Genomic DNA, 21436 nt, shown 5'->3' with positions numbered 1-21436 from the left:
AAAATGAGAGAGAGGCAATGAGTGCTCAGGTGGACTTTGCTACGTGTAGAAGTCCTTATCATTTCCGTCTATTCTCTGGACTTAGACTTTTTCCACTATTTTCCCTCTAGCTTCTAAACATTCAACCCGAATTAGGAAGCGAGTTTTTCTAACATCGTTAATAGCGCGTATAATTTCATTATTTCTTCTTTCTTCTGTATACTATAACATTTATGTAAAGATTTTACCATACATAAAACTTGGATTTATTGTCTCTTGGATTATATCGTGGCCCTTCTGGCATAATAGGGACCAACACTGTTTGAATGAGTTTTTTTGGCATTTCATCTCAGCAGTGATCGTTCCGAAATGCTAGTAGTTTGTGGCTTTGGTAAATATCAATTAATTTAGATTATGACGTGAAAAAGTGCCTGTGAAGGCCTAATTTCTGAATAAATGATTTGATTTTGATTTTGCCGTGGCTCGTGGTACTTTGAGGCTTACATGGGAAGGGAATGGTATGTATTATTATTTTTCCAGGGCCAATCAAATCGGCTTGGGATACTATAGGATGGTGGTGATGTCTCTGGTGATCTCCACGGAAATGGGGCCGATTAAGTATTATTTCTTGTTATGGAAAAGGTAGGCTCCAATGATATGTATAAATACACAGTATAACGTCTTTTATCCCTTACCACAGAGTCAACAATTGAAAGCCCAATCTTATCTGACAAACACTAATCTATCCGAAGCCTAACCTTCTTCTAAGATCCAGTGAGTCAATAAGGGCTTCAATGATAATGTTTAAACTAATTTCACTCTTTCTTCTTCCTGAATTGGAATGAGATGCAACGTGTCTCCAATCTTGGCGAGGCCGTTACTCCAACGAGCAGATCATATTTCAGGCTGGAGACCATGAATCTTTTAGATCATTATTTATCTTGCGACGCGCAACTAGATCCCAAGAGCAGGATGGGCAGAAATGTTCTCCAGCACATGAGGCTGGTCAACACGCGAGCGATCATCTACTGGATGATCATCATCGGAAACGGAGTTGTGTTCTGCGCGAGACCCATCTTACACCCTACCGAGAGGAGGATTGTTGACGACAAGTTTCCTTTTTATGGTAAAATAAAAGAACTTATTTTATCCTTTTGGCGTGTGGTTCCGTCTTAGAATCATATGTGGATGCCGTACGAGGCGACTAAGTGACACAGCATTACCATGGATACATGCCATGCTGGTGGTTGTTATCACAGGAGTATTCATTAAAATTTAACGTTTATTTGTTACATTGATCTTGGTTTTCGCATCGTCGCAGCCCCTAATGCAATCGGGAAAACAGATAAGAGAGAGAGTAAATTTACCTATATTTTTGGAATAAATTTACCTATGACGCATAGTTTATGCTTTTCTTTTGTGTATCAAATACCGAAATATCATCAAATCCATCAAGTACGTAGTTAGTAGACTTTTTTGTTAAGAAGCATAATAACATATAATCGATGAAATACCATGTCCTATGTTTCAGGCCTAGAACCAACAACGGAATCTCCCAACTATGAGCTAAGTATATTAGCCATGGTGCTAGCTGTGATCTTCACCGTATTCCCTCCAGCCCAGGTCAACGTCCTCCTGCTGACCATTGTGGGCTACACAGAGTCGCAACTGATAGCTATGAGCTCCGAACTCAGAACTCTCTGGAAAGACGCTGAACAGTATTGCGAAGATGTCAAGAGCAATCCAGGACCAGCGAACGATGTCGATGATAAAGTCATCAAGAATTATTATATAAAAAACAAACTTAGAGTAATGAACCATTTTCACGTGCTCAACATAGATTTGATCAGAGAAACTCAGAGCATATTTCAGAATGCGTTTGCTGGAGAACTGCTCGTGCTGATTGTCGCTCTCATCACGGAGTTGCTGGGTGGTTTAGAAAATACATACATCCAGATACCTTTTGCGTACATCCAAGTGGGAATAGAATGTCTAGCGGGACAGAAATTGATAGATGCAGGCACTATTTTCGAAAATGCGCTGTATGATAGCCAGTGGGAGAATTTTGATGTCACCAATAGAAGGACTATTGTGTGTATGTTGATGAATGCTCAGAAAACGCTGAACTTGACTGCCGGTGGTATCTCGCTCATGAACTTCGAGCTGCTGATGAGGATCAACAGAGGAATATATTCCGCGTACGCAGCGTTGCGAACAAAAGAATATTGAATAAGCCTTTTGACTTACTTAATTGATGTATAATGATAAAATATTAAATAGGTACACGTAAAAGTGTGTCTATTTGTTTCATAACACTGTTGATAGGTGTACCTTCTTAGATATTATTGAAGTAAATAATAAAATTGGTACCATATCGATTAGTGTTTCCTTATTTAATAAAAACTTTTATCTTTTATTTTTTATGCTCTGAAATGCCCATCGATCCAACCACCTAGCTTGTTTATAAATAAATTATAAGTAACATTACATAACAAAGTAAGCACTGTTTAAATGGATTTGTTATAAATGTCACACATGCTTTTCAACTTATTTTTGAAAATAATTATGAGATGAAAAAATCCTGGAATCGAGCGGGAATTGAACCCGCGCACCTGTCTATTCGGGACAGTGCTCTTGACCACTGAGCTATCTAGCTACCTGCCAGTTCGGCTGAATTAATTCATCTCTTTACGTTTTACGCCTTACTTTCATTAGAGAGTAGTAGGTATTATTAACTACTAGCTGATGCCCGCGACTTCGTTCCCGTGGCCGAAGAACTTTTGGTTAGGAGTCAAAATTATTAGAGAAATTTTATATGTGACTTCTGGTAGAACCATGGATTTAGTACGTATTTCGCCGGAGTACTATGGGGACCACAAGTCTGACAACAATGTGACAAATGCCATAAATTCGCCAGTGAGCCGGTCCGGCGAGCCTGATTGCAGCTAACCAAATGACAGGCACCCCCCGTGCCAAATTGCACAAAGTGATCCCTCCTCTTGTACGTCGACGTAGGCTTAGGGCTAGTATGTAATCTACTAGTTGTTCGCCGCGACCTTAGACCTCGCGAACACATTAAATTTTTGATGAGCTTTCACAAAATTGTGAATATTTCGAAAACGACTTAACCGATTTGGACGCCCCGACGAATTTAAAAATTCTCGTGACAGATCCTACATAATACTACTTTTAAATTTCATCAAAATTAGACCAACGGTTCGAAAGTTATCGCGTTACAAACATACATACATACAAAAAGAATATTTTTGCCCCAAGTTGAATTGTAGACCTTGCTCGCTTTGCAATTGGCAGTTCCAATATTGTTGTGATATAGTATGATTATCGAATTTAGTTAACAAAGTACAAATTCAAAATTCTAATTAAAACTCAGGGCTTCATAGCGTCACAGCTCAGAATGAAGCATGAAGATGCGGAGAAGTGAGTTAGAAATAAAACTTTGTATCTCCTAGACTACAACGACCCACATCGATTCGGTCAGGTGGAAACTGTCGGTTTAATTTGCCCAGTTCGGGCGAACCAGGGCGACAGTCGCTAGCTTTGTCCGTTCGTCTCTCAGAGACATTATTCCCGGGTTGGAGCTCTGATTTGTTAATTGCATTTTGGGTAATTTGCTTGCATAACTCGATTGTAACTGCTTTATTACAAGCTTTTATTTACTTTCATCTATTCCGTTATCTGTAATCAAATCTTTCAAGTTGACATTTCCTACGTCGCTTCAGTTTTCATGACAATGCGTTATTATTATGATAAGCATGACCTGATGGTGCAGCCAGGATCGGCTCCAAATGTGGGAACTCCTCAACCGTTCACAGCACGGAGTCTTTTGTCAGGCGTAAATGCCACAAGAGATCTCTGACGATAATAAAAGTTTGTGGCAAGTATTACATTTTTGTAAAAAAACTTGTTTAAAAAAAACGGCAGAGAGACACAAGATCACGACACAAGATATAGGTTTTACTCATCTGTTAGATGGGTTTGCCCTATATCTGCTGTCATGATTAAATTTAAATTTCATCATGTGGACGTACCTTGTTTAAATTAATGTTTTTTATATTTTTTTTATTTATGATTTTCACTGATTTCGAAGGTCCTGGGAGATAGTAAACTAAACATCAACGTAATAAGAATTTTCGCTCCAAGTTTAGCAATATTTTCTATCGACACAACAATCTGCTCTAGAGAGACAATTTTTGCAACGCTAGCAAAACTACCATTTACTGTTTTGGGATCATTTTGACACTTTAGCTGATGCTGCAATATAGAATATGCTCGTTCACCTGTCTGCGATTGCATTGAACCCTGGGGAATTGAATGGAAAAGATCGTTGACGTTATAAGGAAGAACAAAATACTAGACTAGTTTCCGAGTATAATATAGATCAATATACATACGGTCCTCCAAAAAAAAGTTTAGGTTATTGGATTGGGCAATTTTTATGAGTATAAATTACTATAGAAATATAGTAGAATATTATAAATTTGTTTAATTTTAGTATAATTAAGATATACATTCAAATAAGTATATAAGAACTGAAACTATAATTCATAATTCATTTATTGGCAAACATGTACAGCATAAGGATTACAAATTATTGTGCAGTTAAACATGTGCCCAGTGAGAGCAATTTAAAATTTAAAGTTTACAAAATTATTGGGTTATAACTGTCAGATTACTGTAATACACATAATGTTAAAAATATATGGAAATATAGATGCAGTTCATAGAATACAGATTAAGCGTGTCAGATCTTGTCAAATATAGTTAAGTCAAATTCAAATTGAACGGTAAATTTTTATTTTTTTTACTATGAGTTTATTGAGATAAATTCTTAATCATAGGCAGTTTTGTCATTTAAATACCTACTCATCTACCGAGCAATATGCGTTCAAAATGTGTAATGAATGATTTAAATTTATTTGTGAATGCAGTGTATTTTTGTTCGGCTTTTATTTTTTCCGGGATTTTGTTATATATTTATTAACTGCAAACTACATATTTATAGCATAAACTTATAAATTAAAAATATCTAAAGCCCCTATGTAAGATACCCATCACGTAGGCAGCATGTGCTGAATCCTAATATATTTTTTTTGTGCCACGAAGTTACCTGCGCAAGTTCATATGTTCGCTTCCTTCAGGGGTTTACTGAGCTCTCTAGAAATAAGATTTGTATTGAAGTCTTCTTTCAATCAATGATCAACTGCTGTCCGTAAAGCCGTGTACGTCGAGTATATTAATCTAGCAACAGACATGAGACACAAGAAACTTAGCTTCACCAATCCTCCTGCACTGAGAGCCATGCCCTTGTGAGAGATCCTGAACATCATCAGAACCGTCTTCATATTCTTCACATCAAAGTTCTCCCAATTACACTCATACACTGCCCTATGAAATATGTCGCTCGAATCTAGCAGCTTCTGGCCGGTAATACAGTCCATTGTCACTTGCACTAATGCAAATGGCATGATTAAATATGTATTCTCCAGTCCACCTAAAAACTCTGCAATCAGAGATACTATTAAGAGACCAAATTCAATAGCAATCGCATTGCGAAACACGTCTTCAATTTGACGTAGGAAACTCATATTTGTCGTATGATAATCTATTATGTTGCGAAGTTGTTTCCTTACGTATTCATTCAAAATAATATCTTTTCCCCTTATTGTTTCGTCAGATGCAACTCTGTGACAATTTTCTGTGAAGACATGGTTTTGATAATAATACTTGTGAGCGTCATCCCATATATTTACTAATTCTTCGCTAAGGCAAAGCATTTGTCCTTCTATGTAGCCAGTAATGATGATAAAAAACCCAGATAAGTTGGAAGTGCCATAACAAGTGAATATTACGCCACCTAATGATAGGAGATATGCGATTTCATAGTTTGGCGATTCGTGGAGAGGCTCTAGACCTAGAACAAAAAATAGTGATATAGTTGAAGATGCTCTGTAGGTATCCTTCACAGAATTCATTATTAATTTTACGCCAGAAATGATAAATATCAGTGAACAGCATAATATGATACCACCTGATATAAAGTAATAATTTTTCTGACAATATTTCCTACCGAATAGAAATTCCGTGTCTTCCATGATGTGCCTCCCAGGCATCAGTAAAGGTTTGATAGCATACGCTACACCGTTCCCGATGATCATGAACCAAAATATAATCGCTCTCCTCTTTACTTGTCTCAGCACTTTTAGCAAATTATTTGTTAATCTGGCGTTTGAATTGCCTTTTACATCGTGAATCAAGTAGTTTTCTATCAAATTTCTCAGGGAATTTCTGTAAAATGCAAGAAGAACTTAATTCGAATTATTTCGACATATCGATCTGACTAATGGACTTGAAAAATGACTGAGTTTTTGGTATCTTATATGAAATCCTATTTTTCTTTCTTTCCGTGTGTGTTAATTTCTAACACTGGTGTCAGATTTTATTCAAGTTGGCTAGAGGTATCTGACATATCTTTTACGGCTACCAATCGCATCTTGGAAAGTAATCGCAATCACTACACTAACCAAACCCTATATGTAAGACAGTAGAGGAGGAGAATTGTACTAAAATCATGGATTTTTTGGATTGACATATACAAAATTACTGTTATTATAAAAGTAATACAAATGACTGAACTTACTGGTTTAGAAACATGTATATCCATTTGACTAACGTGATTTCACTGGCGATGCCAAGGGCAAACACAATCATAGCGCTGATGACGTCACCAGTCTTAATGCATTTGAAGAAGACAAACCATATCATGGAGAATACGTAAACGTAGATGTAACATGAGAGAATGACGATAGTGAAGATGTTGAAGATTAGTGGGATTTCTGAAAAGATTTAAATAATTAATCACAAAAGTTTTAAAATTCATGGAAACTGAAGCGTCGTGGGACATTTTAACTTGCGAGATTTGATTACAGACAGACAAGCAAACATCGGGATAGGTGAAACTAAATTAAAGCTTGCAAAATGTTCTACTATAGACATAGTAACTACGAATTTTAGAATTCTACTTAGGTCAGAATATAATTACTCAAGCCTTGCTATCAATGTTGATAAGACCAGGAAAAAGCTTACTCTTCTTATAAGTCGGGTCCACATTCAGGGAGAGGCCTCGCAGCATCATGGAATTATTGCTTACCATCACTGGCAACGTACAGTTATTCAACCCACACTCTTGTAATTTAATCACCATATTTCTTTTAGTATCCTGTAGAACTTTAGAAATCGGATTGATAAATCGACGGTTAACTCTATTAGAAGTCATTTTTCTGTTTCTGATAAAAACTCTTCTACCAGACTGACCTTGTCCAGATTGTCTGACATCCACGACTTGAGTTCTATAGCAGACGTTGTTGTTTAACAAGTAACACTGAAATTACTGGACTATACGTTATAACACTGAATATTACTGGACTATACGTTATATAATAGTACTTAACCCGCTGCGGTTTCACTAATTTACTGTTTTCTGGCAAGAATAGTAGCCTAAATCCTTCTTCGTTTCCTTATTATAGATAACCATATACCTGTGAGAAATTTCAAGAGTAGAGTTTAGTTGATAATACAGCGTGTAAATGTAACTACAAACGTAAACAAACTAATAAACACACATTTGGATATTTACAAATTGGCTGGGAAGTTAGGGTTTTTTATTTTAAACACAATTTTTTGGGAGGTATATAGTAAAGTGCAACTTTCTGAAAATAACATTAAATATATTAAGACAAATCACACTGATTGAGCTAGCCCCAAATTAAGTTCAAGACTTGTGTTATGGGATACTAACTCAACGATACTATATTATATAACAAATACATATATAGATAAACATCCAAGACTCGGGCCAAACAGAAAAAGATCATTTTCCATCATGACTCGACCAGGGATCGAACCCAAGACCGCCGGTTCATAGGCAAGCACTTTACCACTGCGCCACCGAGGTCGTCAAACAATGACTCGTAACGTATGCCGCATGGTTTTATTTGCCAAATCGATTTAGTGTTGAATGTCTATAACAGTATCGGAATTGGGGGCAGCTGGGGCTACTGGCCTGGGGCCTGTGTTGTCCTAGGTGATCCTTGTGGTGATAAGAGAAGTATTTCTGGAAGTCTGAATTCGACCCCACAAATCATTAACGACTTATTGTTGAAAAATATACATTTTTTTATTTTATTTGGTTCGTTTGGTTCGTTAAGTGGCTGAGCAACATTTAAGCTTCCACCAAATACATATATTATATATAAAACAAGTTGCCAGCCTTCTTGGAGCGAACACATTGAAATGCTATCAGTTTTTCTAAATTCCATATTGGCCGATGCACTGAAAAGATCAATTGTATTTCATATGCTCATGCGGTTCAATGAAGAAGTTTCTTTGTTGAAATAACTAATTGTATTTGATGTCAATTTTGTATAAAGACTTAAATATTGAAAAATTGTGTCTTTTGTGCGGAAACCACTTAGGGGCCTCTGCTTCTTTGCTGCCCTGGGCCTCCAAGTTCGGCCCTGGCTAAATGTTAACTTACGACGTTTACTAATTATTACCCATGAATAGTGTTATCGATGATCGCGAATACATATATAATGAAATCAGGAGTTGTAAACCATTTCAAAAGCTTTTAACCTCAAATCGCAATGTTTTATCCTTTTATGATTATATGTTTATGGGGTTGTGAGATTCCGCTCCGAGTGATGGTCATCTTCATATCTAATGATTGAGGTTTGCGCCCACCAGTAGCCGTGGCTCTTCTAGATCTAGATCTCCCAGAAATCTGGACAATACTGTAGTGTCTGTAATACAATAGTAGACTGTAATACAATGGTAGACTATATTGTGTGTAGAAGTCCTTATAATACTTATCCATTTAGTTTGTGTTCTTTGTGTTGTTCTTCGTTTAATTCGACGCCCAGGAATATGACCCAGGAATAGACGGTAAGATGTAAAATTAATAATGTATATGACATATACCTAATTGTCGCGGCACGGTCAATGATCAGGTGCGAGACATAGCAGACAAACTGCAGTCAGCAGTTCATCAGGCAGATAGTCGCTCTAGTACGGGTTTTACGTAAAGCGAAAAGATGCTTAAATGCCTTCTGCCTGGTCCTGGCAGAAGCGGCAAGCCCAAAATCGTTAAGCTGGATCCGTAGCAATGGTCTAACAGCTAAGGTTACCCAACACCATGCGAAGTGGAGGAGAAAAGTAGTGACAGAGTAAACGATAAAATGACAGTATTCTTTGAGAGATAAGAGATGCTCTCGATTTTTGACATCTGATTTGTGGTCGATTTCAATAATAAATTAAAGCGCGAAAAGGGAACCAATGATTATGAACTGTTTATTAATTAATCTCTGCCAGCGAATAATTATAGAACGGCTTGAATATATTGAAAGGTCATTTGAAAAATGATATATAACTTAAACATATAAAAAGTTCTTTTTTTATTATCAATATTATATGTACCAGATTTCATAACACGTCTATATTATACCAGACATTTAAGTGCTTCACGACAAAACGCTAAATATTTGACATTAAAATAAACATAAACTAATTAAAAACTATATAAATAAAGAAAACAACATATTTAATGCTCATTTTTCATCTCATTTTCTAATTTTTATGGTTCCATGGTAAAACGGGACCCGTTTAATAAGACTGCTCTCCGTCCGTCTGTATGTCAACAGACGATGTCGTTTGTCATGCTGTATTGTGTAATTATACAACAATTCAAACAAAACTGGCCAAGTGCGAGACGGACTCGCGTACAAAGGGTTCTGTTCTGTATCATTATCTATAAATATGACACAAATTGCGATACCGCTCGCGATTATGCTTCTAAAAGTTCGTTCGTTTGTTTGTTCGTTTTTATGAAGAAATCCCCTTAATTGGAATACCAAACTAAAATTAATTATTTTAAAGAGATGAATGGAGTCATTATTTAAATTATTTTTACTTTAATTAAAATTAAAATTAAATTTGCATTAGAATTAGAAGTTCCGAGACGATATTCTGTAGTCGGCTTTACGTTTATTTTAATAAGAACAAGCGAATTCATTTTTTTATAAATGTTCATCTCTCCTCCGAACTTGTATGAAATAGTCGTTGACTGGCCTCAGAGCTATGTCCAGTTTGAACCGCATCTTGTCTGCCTCGGATTCCAACTCCAGTTCCCTCACGCACTGCGCCAGCGCAGTCTTCAGAAACGACATGGCGTACTTTTTACCTGTAAAAAATAATTGTAAGTATATGTTATAATGTATATATAACGACCTACATATATGTATATTACGGTCGTCGAGTGATCCGACTACTTAGATGTCGATAGATGAACTTATCTAATAAACTTTAGAAATTTAAGTTATTATTAAGTATTCCAACATAAATGAGCGCAAAAAAAGAACTTATCATAAAATTTGGGTGGAAGGAGAAACAATTGAGCCAAGAACAACAAGAGGAAAGAGTTACCTATGCAAGCTCGGCGTCCATAGCTGAAGACGGAGAATGCGGGCGAGTTTCCAGGGCAGGCGGAGTCGAGCCAGCGCTCCGGTCGGTACTGCAGAGCGTCTGGGCCCCACAGCCGTCGCGACCGACCCAGACCCCACACGCCGACCACGCACGCAGTGCCCGCGGGAATTGTGCAAGATTCTGTGAAAATTGACTTTTTTATACTACCAAGCAGGTCAACCTGATGATGAGATGATAAAATAGGCCACAACGACGAGTTGAGTGTTCGGGCCTTTAGAGTCGCATATGATAGAAACTAGAACATAGTAAAGAACTGCTTCATTATAGTAATCGACAGCTAAAATATGACATATTCGATAAGAAGCTGCTGGGCATATGGTATCTCATTCAATGCACACACCACTACCACCACACTATTGACGTCAATAAGTGATGTATATAATCCTAAATTGAATAAAGAATTTTGAATTTGAATTTGAATTTGACTAACCCGTCTTTCACTCTTTACAAGAGGAGGATTGCTTGCTTTTTTCTTGTCGAGTTTGTTGTTATACACTGAAGTCGAATTTAGCTGCTGCAGATGTATACGAGTGGACGAAATAGTTAGCTAGCTACCTAACTATTTCGTAGTATATAGGTTTCTCAACGATTAATGGACAAAAAAGCTAAGGAAAAAACATTCAGTCCAAGACGAAGGAGCTGAGCTAGCTCGATTAATCAGCAGTCCAGGCAAGAGAGCTAGCTTCCTGCGGAAAATTGTCCTATCCTGAGAGAAGTAATAAGTTATAATATGCAACTCCTACTAATTTTCAGATCCCGGTCAGCATATCGAATGACGGCAGGAGCTGGCGGATACAGTCTTAACGTCTCGTTGATCACGGCTTCACAATACGGCATACGGTCCAGGTCTTCTTTCGTGACGGGTCGTTTACTGTCTCCGAATATTCCTTTCAACCTTGCAACAAAATGGTCAAATTTAGAGTTTGGAAAAATATGATCAAGTTATTTATATTTTTACGTCTTTTGTGGTGGCAAACTTGCGGTTAAACCATAGACTAGAGTTTGTATACGTATTGATACAGAAATTTATTTATCCGTAGATTTCATTCTCAGTATTCAGATACCCTTTGGTGGACCCAAAGTGTATCTGAATACTGGCGTGTCTTGAAGAACCTAGTAGTGGTCCTTTTGGGTTAAATGTCAAGGTTTTGTTTGGCCACTCAATGAATGGAACAGATAGATGACCAATTAACATTTTGTTATGTTTCAGAAGAAAAAGAGATAGGAATAGAGAGACAACATAGTAAATGGCTCACTCTTGGTATAAGTTGTTCTGCACCGTGCGCTGGCAGCCCAGCATGAGGAGGATGTAAAATAGTGCGGTCGCCACCTTTTGAAATACAGATATAAGGTTATGTTAGGTGTAAGGGAAAATACATATACCAAGGTCGGTGCTGTTAGAGTGTTTAAACTAGATATAATACCTTCATACTCATTGTATGTTACTGACATTGTCAGTTGTAAAGAAATAGTTTCTCTCTCTCTCTCTCTCAGAAATGGTCGCCAACAATGTATGTAGATTTGCTCTGTGAAAATAAAATAATTTACTGCGTTGTTCTAAACCTCTATTTTATTCCTATTTTGCTTATGAGCAACCATCAGGATAAATATTTTTCCATATCTGCTGTGGATTCTCCTCTCTCTCAACGCAGTCGCGGGCATTATCTAGTAAATTATAAATTCATCCAAAGTAACACACCGTCTCCTGGCCTGCCACGATGATAGTGTGTATTTCGTGCTGGATCTGTTGCCAGTTGAACTGTGGGTCACAAGACTGCAACTCCAGAAGATTTTCCAAATAAGTTTTGTACTTGGCCCGTGGTTGACCTGGCAAGTTAATTAATTAATTGAATTAGATATATGGGTAAGTATATAAAGTCAAATAAAGTTGATTTAATATAAAAAGTTTCACAGGCATTTTATATGTCAATTTTCAGATTTAGACGCAGTTGAGCGGGGATACGCAAGCATTCTGGGTCGTCACATTCGCTCATGGAATTAGTCTACTAATTCCATGTATTCACCATCGATTTGTTTGACATGGTGTTTTGTTTTTCATATTTTTCACTCAAATTGATGAGATCTTATTTATTGTGAACAACTAAATATTTTTTAAGCGTCACATCCATCACTTACCATTTATATTATTGTCATCAGATTTCTTCAGGCTTTTATTTTGTTCATTTACTTGAGACATCACCTACAATTGAAAAAAACATAATTAAAATTATATTTGACAATAATTAATAAGTAGTAAAAAAGAATACTATATATTATATAGATATTGTTAAAGGACCTCCCCTGAACCTATTTCAAATTTAGTGTCGCTGGTATCCTGGCGCGTGTTTCCGCCAAAAGATCGATATTTTTTATCATTTTTTGTACGGAATTCTAATAATGTTAAGCGCTTCAGGCATCAATGGGACCTACACGGTTTAAATGAGTTTCTTACGCATTCCTTCTCAGCAGTTGTCGCACCGAAGTTCCTTCTCACCAGTAGTTTGCAGCTTTTGAAGAAATACTATATAATTTGAAGGTCTAATTTCTCTCTAATAATTTTGACTCCTTACCAAAAAATGTTCGGCCACGCGGCAGTCGCGGGCATCCAGCTTCTTTCATAATAAGTGACTTTTATGACACAAACTACTCACAGTGTGTGTAACTTTATGTAGCACAGCGACATGTTTCTTGAACTCGTTGTACATTGGAGTGAGATGGTACAGGAAGTCCGCGTGTAGCGGAATATTGAAACCTCGCTGCACCAGGAGGGTTAAGGTCCGCTGCAAGGCGTGATAGTACTGCTCCATGAAGGTCGGCTCTGAGGAGTAATTTGTACCCAGTGCGGTCACTGGAAGCAATCGTCATGTTTTACTATTTATTTAGTACCATTCAGTTTTAGTGTTTAGTCTCCGTGTAGTTTAAATTAAGTTTTTATTTTGTTAATTTTAATTCGATTTTATTTAATGTTTTTTTTACTTCTAATTGGGATAAAATGCAGGTATATTTATTATAGAACAATTTTATAAACAAAATCCACGGTTTAAATAAATTTACAAATTATATCAAATGGTACCCGGGACTTTGCTCCCGTTTTGTTTTGTGATAAAATATAGCCTATAGCAATCTTGGATAATGTACCTTTCTAATGGTGAAAGAATTTTTGAAATCGGTTCTGTAGTTTCGGAGATTACCCGCCTCAAACATACAAACTCACAAACGGTTACCTCTTTATAATAATAATAGATTAAGATTGGTAAATAAAGATGTTAAATACTGATAAAAAAACTAAATAAAATGAACTAAAACTATGGTTATAAAGGCGCTGGCCCGCTGCGCCATGTTTTGAACAGAACATTGTTCAAAAACATAATTTTATTGTTGTAATTTATGTTTTTGATCAAATATTCTGTTCAAAACGTGGCGCAGCGGACCCGGCTTAACAGTGATTAGAGAGAGCATAAGACTCACGGCAAATAGTCTCCAAAGTGTTAGTAGCTAGCATATCCATCACATTAAATGGCGGTGAACCAGCTTCTGCCGCCAGCTGCGCCACCAGCTTAGCAGCTTGCGAGCTAAACTTGTCCTGGTAACTCTCAACTGTCGCCGTGTTGAATGAGCCGGCAGATATTATCTTCTTGAAGTTGCGTTTCCATATGGGACCTGAAACGAGGATTTTTTTCAAGAAATATAATTTTAGGACGTGTTGACGTGACTTTTTTGGACGTTTCTGTTCACTCTATCAATATGTCATAAAAAATTATGAAACTTTTAAAAGTAAAGGTTGATTTTGTCTGCTGTGAAAATCTCCAGTAATAGATAGGTCCTTTTGAATTTTATTTCCTAGGTAATAAGGTAGAAAAGAATGACTGGACTTTTTCAAAACGACCTTATTTAGATTGGCATACAAATTCGAGTAGCACGAGGAGGATTCGAACTTGGATCATTTCGATCTCAAGCTTCGTCGTAACCACTGGTTGTCCACCGCTTCGTCGATGGAAGAAATGTGTCAAATTTGTCGATTGAAGGCCTACCACGAAACATATTTGTATGTTAACGTAACGTTGACATGATGTCTGTTTTTCATATCATGGAAGCTGTTACCGATACATAAGTCGTTCCCTGCATTAATTTATACTGTGGGCTGGCGGCAATGCGTATGCTTTTACTATACTGGGACACGCGCAAATAACGCGCCTTATTTGGTAATGTTCGCGGTCCTCGATCGTGATTGGCGCTCGCAGTCGCTATAGTCCGTTGATAGCATCACGCGTTCCCGCTTCCCGCGCCCGCTCTCAAGTCAGTCTGTGGCGTCGTTCATCTTGTAACAGTCGTGTGTGCTAAGATAAATGTTCCGTGATTGTAAAGTGTTAAGGCTCCTCATTGTACGATAATAAACGCTGTTGTACCTACCTAAGTCCACAAATCTTTCATTTCTAACAGCATCGTGTAAAAAAAAGTGAGAATGTGATGGGCCCCTTGTATGCATGCAGTTCTATGAAATACCTAGCCCGTTATTTATATAAAAGTTGCATACTTTGAGCTACAATATGTTTGTTTGTCACTCGAATCGCTACTCGAATTAAAACTTAACATACTGTAATAAGTTTTGGCTTAAATTTTACAACTGGCCGCCTGCCTGACGTCAATATGTTTTGTCACTATTGCACTTTATAATATTTGCCGTTGACAGAAAGAGACAAATCACAAGTATGATTAACTACTATCAAAGAAAAATTATGGATATGTATGATTCTTACCAGACGCGATCAACATGCCATCTCCAAGCCACAGTTTAGCAAATTTGTAGTAAAATGGTTTTTCTATAAACGCGTTGGTCACAACTTTCACATCTTCGGGATCACACAAAACTGAAATTATTAATATTTATAAATTACATTAGTTTGTCTGTTCGGTGTCAATCTGAAGGCCTAGCATGAAACATAAAATTTAATGATTTTGACATCTAGTGGCAAGTAGAATACGCTACACTAGTGAACTAAACTGTTAACCAGCTTGCAGGTTTCCTTACGATGTTTACTACTCAGTTATCGCCCGGTCGGACTCGGCCTATTGTTGTACAATTGTTTTTTATTATCTCCGGGTTCGATGGGTTCATTTAGTATAGGTTTTATAATGTGTGGTAGGCAGGAAATTTGAATTTTGTGGTTGGACCAATACTTACACAAAGCAGGGTTGTAACCAATCCATACAACTACCGGTTTTCCAGAATCTTCCGTCATTTTGCAGATATTGCCTAATTGGTGAAATATTGCTGAAACACAAGTTACAATAAGTGCACATGTGAGCTCGCTTTAAGAATAAGTAGTACTCTCACATCTCTACGCATTCCCGGTTGCATTCGCGGCTGTGACGCCGCGATGTGAAGCGATACAGCGTAAAAAAAGTGGTGCTAGTTTAGGGTGGAATCTCTTCGAGGCTTCACAGCCCCGAACGAAACTGGGAACGGAAATGGATGTAAATAAATAATAAATAATAAATAAATATATTGGGACAAATCACACACATTGAGCTAGTCCCAAAGTAAGTTCGAGACTTGTGTTATGGGATACTAACTCAACGATACTATATTTTATAATAAATACATATATAAATAAACATCCAAGACCCGGGCCAATCAGAAAAATATCGTTTTCCATTATGACCCGACCGGGGATCGAACCCGGGACCTCTCGGTTCAGTGGCAAGAACCTTACCACTGCGCCACCGAGGTTGTCAATGTAAAATAATACAATTTACCTACCCTCTGAACCTCCAATAAAGTTGTACATGCTTCCGATGAACGGAAGATAGGAGAACGACGGTAGACCCGCCAGCATTTTGCGCGCGCGTCGTTCCTTTATGTACGTGAAGCAGTACGCGCAGACCAGAAGTAGGGCCACAAGGAGCAAAGAAATCATCTTTGGAAATACAGAATGTTTTTATCGTTACAGTATATATACCACAGCGTATGCTGCGATTGTGTATGCTTGTTATTATTAGTTTATTATGTCCATTTCAATTACAAAAATACAGTTCTGCCATTCACTGCAAAAAGAAATAAAAAATAAATTAAGTAGAAAAATAAAAAAGTAGAAAAGCTTGGTTAAAATAGGTAAAAATCTATAAATTTTTTAAATCACGCAAATTCGTCGGAAATAAATGCGGAAACTGTTGAAATTGAACTTCGATTGCATGAGAATTGGGACCCTAGGACCTTTCGGTTCACAAGCGCCTGTTTTAACTATTTGAACCACCATCACTTCTATCATCCTCTTCGTTTTTAAGCTCTTGACGCAAAAAGAGGGGTGTTATTAGTTTGACCGCTAAGTGTTTCTGTCTGTGTACGTGGCACCGTAGCTCATCAACGGGTGAACCGATGCGAATACGGTTTTTTTATTTGATGGCAAATTGTTATGCGGTGGTTCCTAGATATGTTTGGTAGAAATCGGTTCAGCCGTTCAAAAGTAGCGAAATTAATATTGAAAGTCAGGTTTTTTTAAATTTGTCTAATAAAAAAACTTGTCAGCATCTGTCAGAATTTAAAACCGAAATCTCTTACTAACTTGTCATATTTTTTTCTCCTCCAAAATATACTTCAAATACAATCGACCCTCACGCATTGGTGATAGAGTTATTAATGGCAAAATATTTGTATAATCTGTCCTTTTATACAACCACATCTAATTAAGCACTCTGTGAATATCAAAGCGATCATATAGGTACATCATTATTATTAATGTACAGACAACGATAAAAATAATAAAATGCTTAATTTAAAGTAATTTCTTAAGTGTGGAACGGACATCTTGATAGTCTATCTAATTCGTTTAAATTAATGACGCCTTGTTAGCTACAATTATGTATAATTATATATAATGTATAATTATATATAATGTATAATTAAATTTATTACTTTATATCGAGTCGGTTGGAACTGAATGGTCGTCATAGAATGTGTAAAAACCTTCCGCTAAAGTTGTTAGTGACACATAGAAGGTGGGCTTAATTAACCTTATATTTATGGGGCTTAATTGGTTAATTAAGCCCCATAAATATAAGATTAATTAAGCCCACCTTCTAGGTGTCAATAGTAGGCAAGTTAGAAGTAATTTCACGTGCAATATGATGATAAGACTATGAAACTGTTCCCACCCAAAATCACCGACACCCATTTTATTTTTGTTAAGTATAAGGTTTTATACTATTATTATTATTAGTAACTTGCCTACTATTGACACCTAGAAGGTGGGCTTAATTAATCTTATATTTATGGGGCTTAAATAACCAATTAAGCCCAATAAATATAAAGTTAATTAAGCCCACCCAAAATCACCGACACCCATTTTATTTTTGTTAAGTATAAGGTTTCATACTATTATTATTATCCTCTCAACACATCGCCGGTTGACTGTAAGAGATCCCTGCATGGGATAAGTCCGCCATTGTACAATGTATCTTTCTTGTATTAATTTTAATTAGATGTACTTATTATCATGCAATAAAGTTATTACAAACAAACAAAAGGTTGGACCGGGAATAAGAGAGAATACGGAAGGAATAAAGCGAGAAGATTTTTTATCTTTTTCTTATTATTAGCTTTTGCCCGCGGCTTCGCCCGCGTTAATTTTTCGGGATGAAAGGTACACTATGTCCTTCTCTATACTTCAAACTATATGTATGCAAAATTTTAATAAGATTGGTTGAGTAGATAGAGCGTGAAGAGGTAACTAACAAACAAACTTACTTTCGCATTTATAATATTAGTTAGGATTAGGATTTGGAATGTTTCTTTTATGTTTAAGAAAAATCTTTATTCACCTTCAATTGGGTTTCATTCTGGAATAAGTACTTATTTAGAATATTTATGTTAATAATAAAATAAAATGACATACATACTATTTACTATGGAATTAGTAGGACCTTCGTAAAACGAAGTACTTATTAAATCAATACTATTTACTATTTACTATATATCAAAGAGATTTCGTAGACAGACAAGGTTGTCTGTGAAGTGAGTAGACCTTCGTCTAATTTCTGAATGAATGATTTGATTTTATAAATAAAATTGCCCGCTGAAAGAAAGAAAGAAAATGCTTTATTCGGCAAAAAAATATAAAGTTTCCGTTTTACATTTATTATTAGGGTTCCGTACCTCAAAAGGTAAAAACGAAACCCATATTGGATCACTTCGTTGTCCGTCTGTCTGTCTATTGTAATTTGAAGTTGAAATGTATACCAAATACCCAGGTATACGCACGCTTTTCACCATTCCCACTAGATGGCTTTACGGAACGACTAAGGGACTAATAGGCAACCATAGCATTCCCAAAGAGGGTTGACGTTAGGCAGGCGGTCGGTTATAAAATCACAGCCGAGCCTAACTTGCACTTGACCAGTTTTTTTTACATACAAACTAGGGGTCTATGCCGAAAAGGATATTGTGTTTCATGTTGTTATTAAAAATAATACAATCTAGGTACCTACTTTAAGTGGTTAGTATATACAAATTACACTAATGCTTTCAGGATGTCAATAAAATAGGAAATTACGCGTAGATTACATGACAAGCCGGTTCTGATATGAAAATTACATGTTTGTGTACAGAATAATCTCTCATCTCTCAGCGATGTAGTGAAATATGTAGTTATAATTTTCTCTCGGCTCTCAGCCGCGGTCGCTCCGAAATGAGAGTATATCCTATTAATATTAAAAATGTGAAAGTTTGTTAGGATGTACATATGTGTATACTGTTATCATCATCATATCGAGTGTGTTATTGCTAACACTGGTGTCAGATTTTATTCAAGTCGCTTAAAGGCATATGACATGACTGTTAAGACTACTTACCGCCATCTAGTGGCAGGTAGTCGCATACACACTAGGGAACTAAACTGTCAACCAGTGTGCACGATGTTTTCTTTCACCGGCAAGTGGTGATCTATGAAAACTACTATATATGAGTTAGAATGGTATACAAACTCATATAGCACGAGTAGCATACGAACCTGAGACCTTTTGATCTACAGGCGGGTACCACCGCCTCATATTGTTATGTGAATTTGTTATTCTTTCATACAAAATCTACTAGATCGATTATTATGTAATTTCGTACACAAGTAGAATATAATCTGGAATGACACATATACTTTTTATCCCGAAATTCACGCACATGCACCAATAAAATAAATAATAAATATATTAGGATAAATCACACAGATTGAGCTAGCCCCAAAGTAAGTTCGAGACTTGTGTTATGGGATACTAACTCAACGATACTATATTTTATAACAAATACATATATAGATAAACATCCAAGACCCGGGCCAATCAGAAAAAGATCATTTTCCATCATGACCCGACCGGGGATCGAACCCGGGACCTCTCGGTTCAGAGGCAAGCACTTTACCACTGCTCCACCGAGGTCGTCACGTTACAAATGTTGGATACAAAATGCGTTTTAATTGTAATTTAATGAGAAAAAAAGATACTAAATTTAATATACTAAATAGTATCCTAAAATAAAAAAGTTATTGACGTCTGATCGGCCGGAAGAAGGAAGTCAATTAAAGTGACATTTAATTATCGTGTTTTTATTATGTGAATAAATTTATACTTTTTTATTTTATACACAGGCAATTACCCTATTGCACGCTCAATGAGGAGCTCAATGGACGAGGAGCGCGTTCGGCGTCTGATAGTGGTGGGTAAGTCACTCTCTCAATGGTCAGTTACTGGATGGGTGAACGTCTTGAGCTTCTCCGTGCTTCGGACGGTATGTTAAGGCGTTGGTCCCGGTTGTATGTCATTAAATTGTGTGTATTTATTTTTATATTTCTAATTGCCCTCGCTTATATTTCAATGTAAAATCTTCACGATGAAAACATTTCATGAACTTTATCCTGCCTTATGTATTCTTATCTGTTGTCAAACAAATACGGCGTGTAACTTTTATAGGTACTTAAAATTAGCGGGTTACTTTAATAACTATTTTGTGAAAAGTGATAAAAGTGTTATTAAAACATGTTCCTCAGGAATGACATTATATAAAAAAAAAATATGTATCAAAATCTTTTTAAGATCTAAGCATGCATAGGGGTAGACAGACCGCATGAAGAACAGACATTGTTTTATACTATGTAGTGATAAAAAAATACTCACATTGCAATCCGCGCAGTTTACCTTACTTCCTAAACCATACTAAAGCCTCCTAAGTATAGTTCCACAGATAATAATGCTGTACTCAGTACAGTAAACTGTAATTCACAATCTCTTTAATTATGACCCAACGACTTCTAAGTATGTTGTACTAGATTAGTGATAATTATTAATAATTCATTAATACCCACTTGTGGAAACATTCATGGTTAAGTATCTCATGAGGTGTAAACGGAACACATATAGGAACACTTCGTTGTCTGTCTGTCAAATATACTATTTCTCAGAAACCTTTAGATGTATCATAAAATTGGTCATCAAGCAACCAACGCCATACAACAACGAAGCTCGCGAATTTCTCAACTCATGGCTCTATATACCCCGTAAGGGATGTAGACGTGATTCTGTATGGAAGCTATTTGCTCTATCTAATGCTAGTTTAATTCGCTATGTACCCGTACACTAGCGCCGTCATCACATTTTTATACATTCCTTTTATTTCTTAGCGAAAAATAAAAAATATATATTAACATATTTATGCCACAATAACACACAAGATTTCTAATACTACTAGCTTTTGCCCGCGGCTTCGCCCGCGTTAATTTTCCGGGACGAAAGGTACCCTATGTCCTTCTCCACACATAAACTACATGTATGCAAAATTTCCAGAAGATTGGTTGAGTAAATAGGGCGTGAAGAGGTAACAAACAAAAAAAACAAACTTACTTTAGCATTTATAACATTA

General features: G+C 36.5%; 3 protein-coding genes across 8 annotated transcripts; 1 reads left to right on the top strand and 2 right to left on the bottom strand.

Annotated features, from left to right (window-relative positions):
- The first annotated feature begins 792 nt into the window (after positions 1 to 792).
- On the top strand, positions 793 to 2355 carry LOC128675634 (uncharacterized). Its single transcript, XM_053755156.2, has 2 exons — positions 793 to 1105; positions 1511 to 2355. The coding sequence occupies exons 1-2, from the start codon at positions 826 to 828 to the stop codon at positions 2206 to 2208; spliced, it is 978 nt and encodes a 325-aa protein (XP_053611131.2). The 5' UTR covers positions 793 to 825; the 3' UTR covers positions 2209 to 2355.
- Positions 2356 to 4539: 2184 nt separating this feature from the next.
- LOC128675381 (uncharacterized) lies at positions 4540 to 9289 on the bottom strand. 4 transcript variants are annotated; one of them, XM_053754766.1, is made up of 6 exons: positions 7796 to 9289; positions 7312 to 7535; positions 7084 to 7224; positions 6638 to 6833; positions 6068 to 6285; positions 4540 to 5911 (listed from the first exon to the last, which is right to left on the bottom strand). In XM_053754766.1, exons 3-6 carry the CDS (start codon positions 7199 to 7201, stop codon positions 5190 to 5192), a joined length of 1254 nt encoding a protein of 417 aa, XP_053610741.1. In that variant the 5' UTR covers positions 7202 to 7224; positions 7312 to 7535; positions 7796 to 9289; the 3' UTR covers positions 4540 to 5189. The 4 variants fall into 4 exon arrangements, with proteins under 4 accessions (XP_053610741.1, XP_053610740.1, XP_053610739.1 ...); XM_053754765.1 differs by having other exon boundaries at positions 7084 to 7216; XM_053754764.1 differs by having other exon boundaries at positions 7084 to 7535.
- Positions 9290 to 9425: 136 nt separating this feature from the next.
- On the bottom strand, positions 9426 to 20818 carry LOC128675380 (cytochrome P450 4c3-like). Of its 3 annotated transcripts, XM_053754762.2 has the most exons (13): positions 20695 to 20785; positions 20177 to 20454; positions 16298 to 16454; positions 15719 to 15808; positions 15294 to 15404; positions 14005 to 14196; positions 13188 to 13384; positions 12673 to 12736; positions 12236 to 12363; positions 11793 to 11866; positions 11280 to 11431; positions 10477 to 10656; positions 9426 to 10234 (listed from the first exon to the last, which is right to left on the bottom strand). In XM_053754762.2, exons 3-13 carry the CDS (start codon positions 16452 to 16454, stop codon positions 10071 to 10073), a joined length of 1509 nt encoding a protein of 502 aa, XP_053610737.1. In that variant the 5' UTR covers positions 20177 to 20454; positions 20695 to 20785; the 3' UTR covers positions 9426 to 10070. The 3 variants fall into 3 exon arrangements, with proteins under 3 accessions (XP_053610737.1, XP_053610736.1, XP_053610738.1); XM_053754761.1 differs by lacking the exon at positions 20177 to 20454 and having other exon boundaries at positions 20695 to 20818; XM_053754763.1 differs by lacking the exon at positions 20177 to 20454 and having other exon boundaries at positions 13188 to 13354; positions 20695 to 20818.
- Between the last annotated feature and the right edge of the window lie 618 nt (positions 20819 to 21436).

This window comes from Plodia interpunctella, chromosome 14 (genome assembly GCF_027563975.2).
Source record: "Plodia interpunctella isolate USDA-ARS_2022_Savannah chromosome 14, ilPloInte3.2, whole genome shotgun sequence".
In the NCBI taxonomy this organism is placed as follows: domain Eukaryota; kingdom Metazoa; phylum Arthropoda; class Insecta; order Lepidoptera; family Pyralidae; genus Plodia; species Plodia interpunctella.
Note: the sequence above shows the minus strand (reverse complement) of the source record. Positions and strands in the feature narration are given on the sequence as shown.

What these genes read in the sequence shown, in the direction of transcription:
- LOC128675634 (XM_053755156.2), top strand. Translation starts at nt 826, where the DNA reads ATGCAACGTGTCTCCAATCTTGGCGAGGCCGTTACTCCAACGAGCAGA. An exon ending in CGACAAGTTTCCTTTTTATG is followed by an intron (nt 1,106 to 1,510) that starts GTAAAATAAAAG and finishes CCTATGTTTCAG; the next exon opens with GCCTAGAACCAACAACGGAA.
- LOC128675381 (XM_053754764.1), bottom strand. Translation starts at nt 7,273, where the DNA reads ATGACTTCTAATAGAGTTAACCGTCGATTTATCAATCCGATTTCTAAA. An exon ending in GGACCCGACTTATAAGAAGA is followed by an intron (nt 6,834 to 7,083) that starts GTAAGCTTTTTC and finishes AAATCTTTTCAG; the next exon opens with AAATCCCACTAATCTTCAAC. An exon ending in AGACACGGAATTTCTATTCG is followed by an intron (nt 5,912 to 6,067) that starts GTAGGAAATATT and finishes TTTTTGTTCTAG; the next exon opens with GTCTAGAGCCTCTCCACGAA.
- LOC128675380 (XM_053754761.1), bottom strand. Translation starts at nt 16,454, where the DNA reads ATGATTTCTTTGCTCCTTGTGGCCCTACTTCTGGTCTGCGCGTACTGC. An exon ending in TGATGACAATAATATAAATG is followed by an intron (nt 12,364 to 12,672) that starts GTAAGTGATGGA and finishes TTAACTTGCCAG; the next exon opens with GTCAACCACGGGCCAAGTAC. An exon ending in TGGACGCCGAGCTTGCATAG is followed by an intron (nt 10,235 to 10,476) that starts GTAACTCTTTCC and finishes TATTTTTTACAG; the next exon opens with GTAAAAAGTACGCCATGTCG.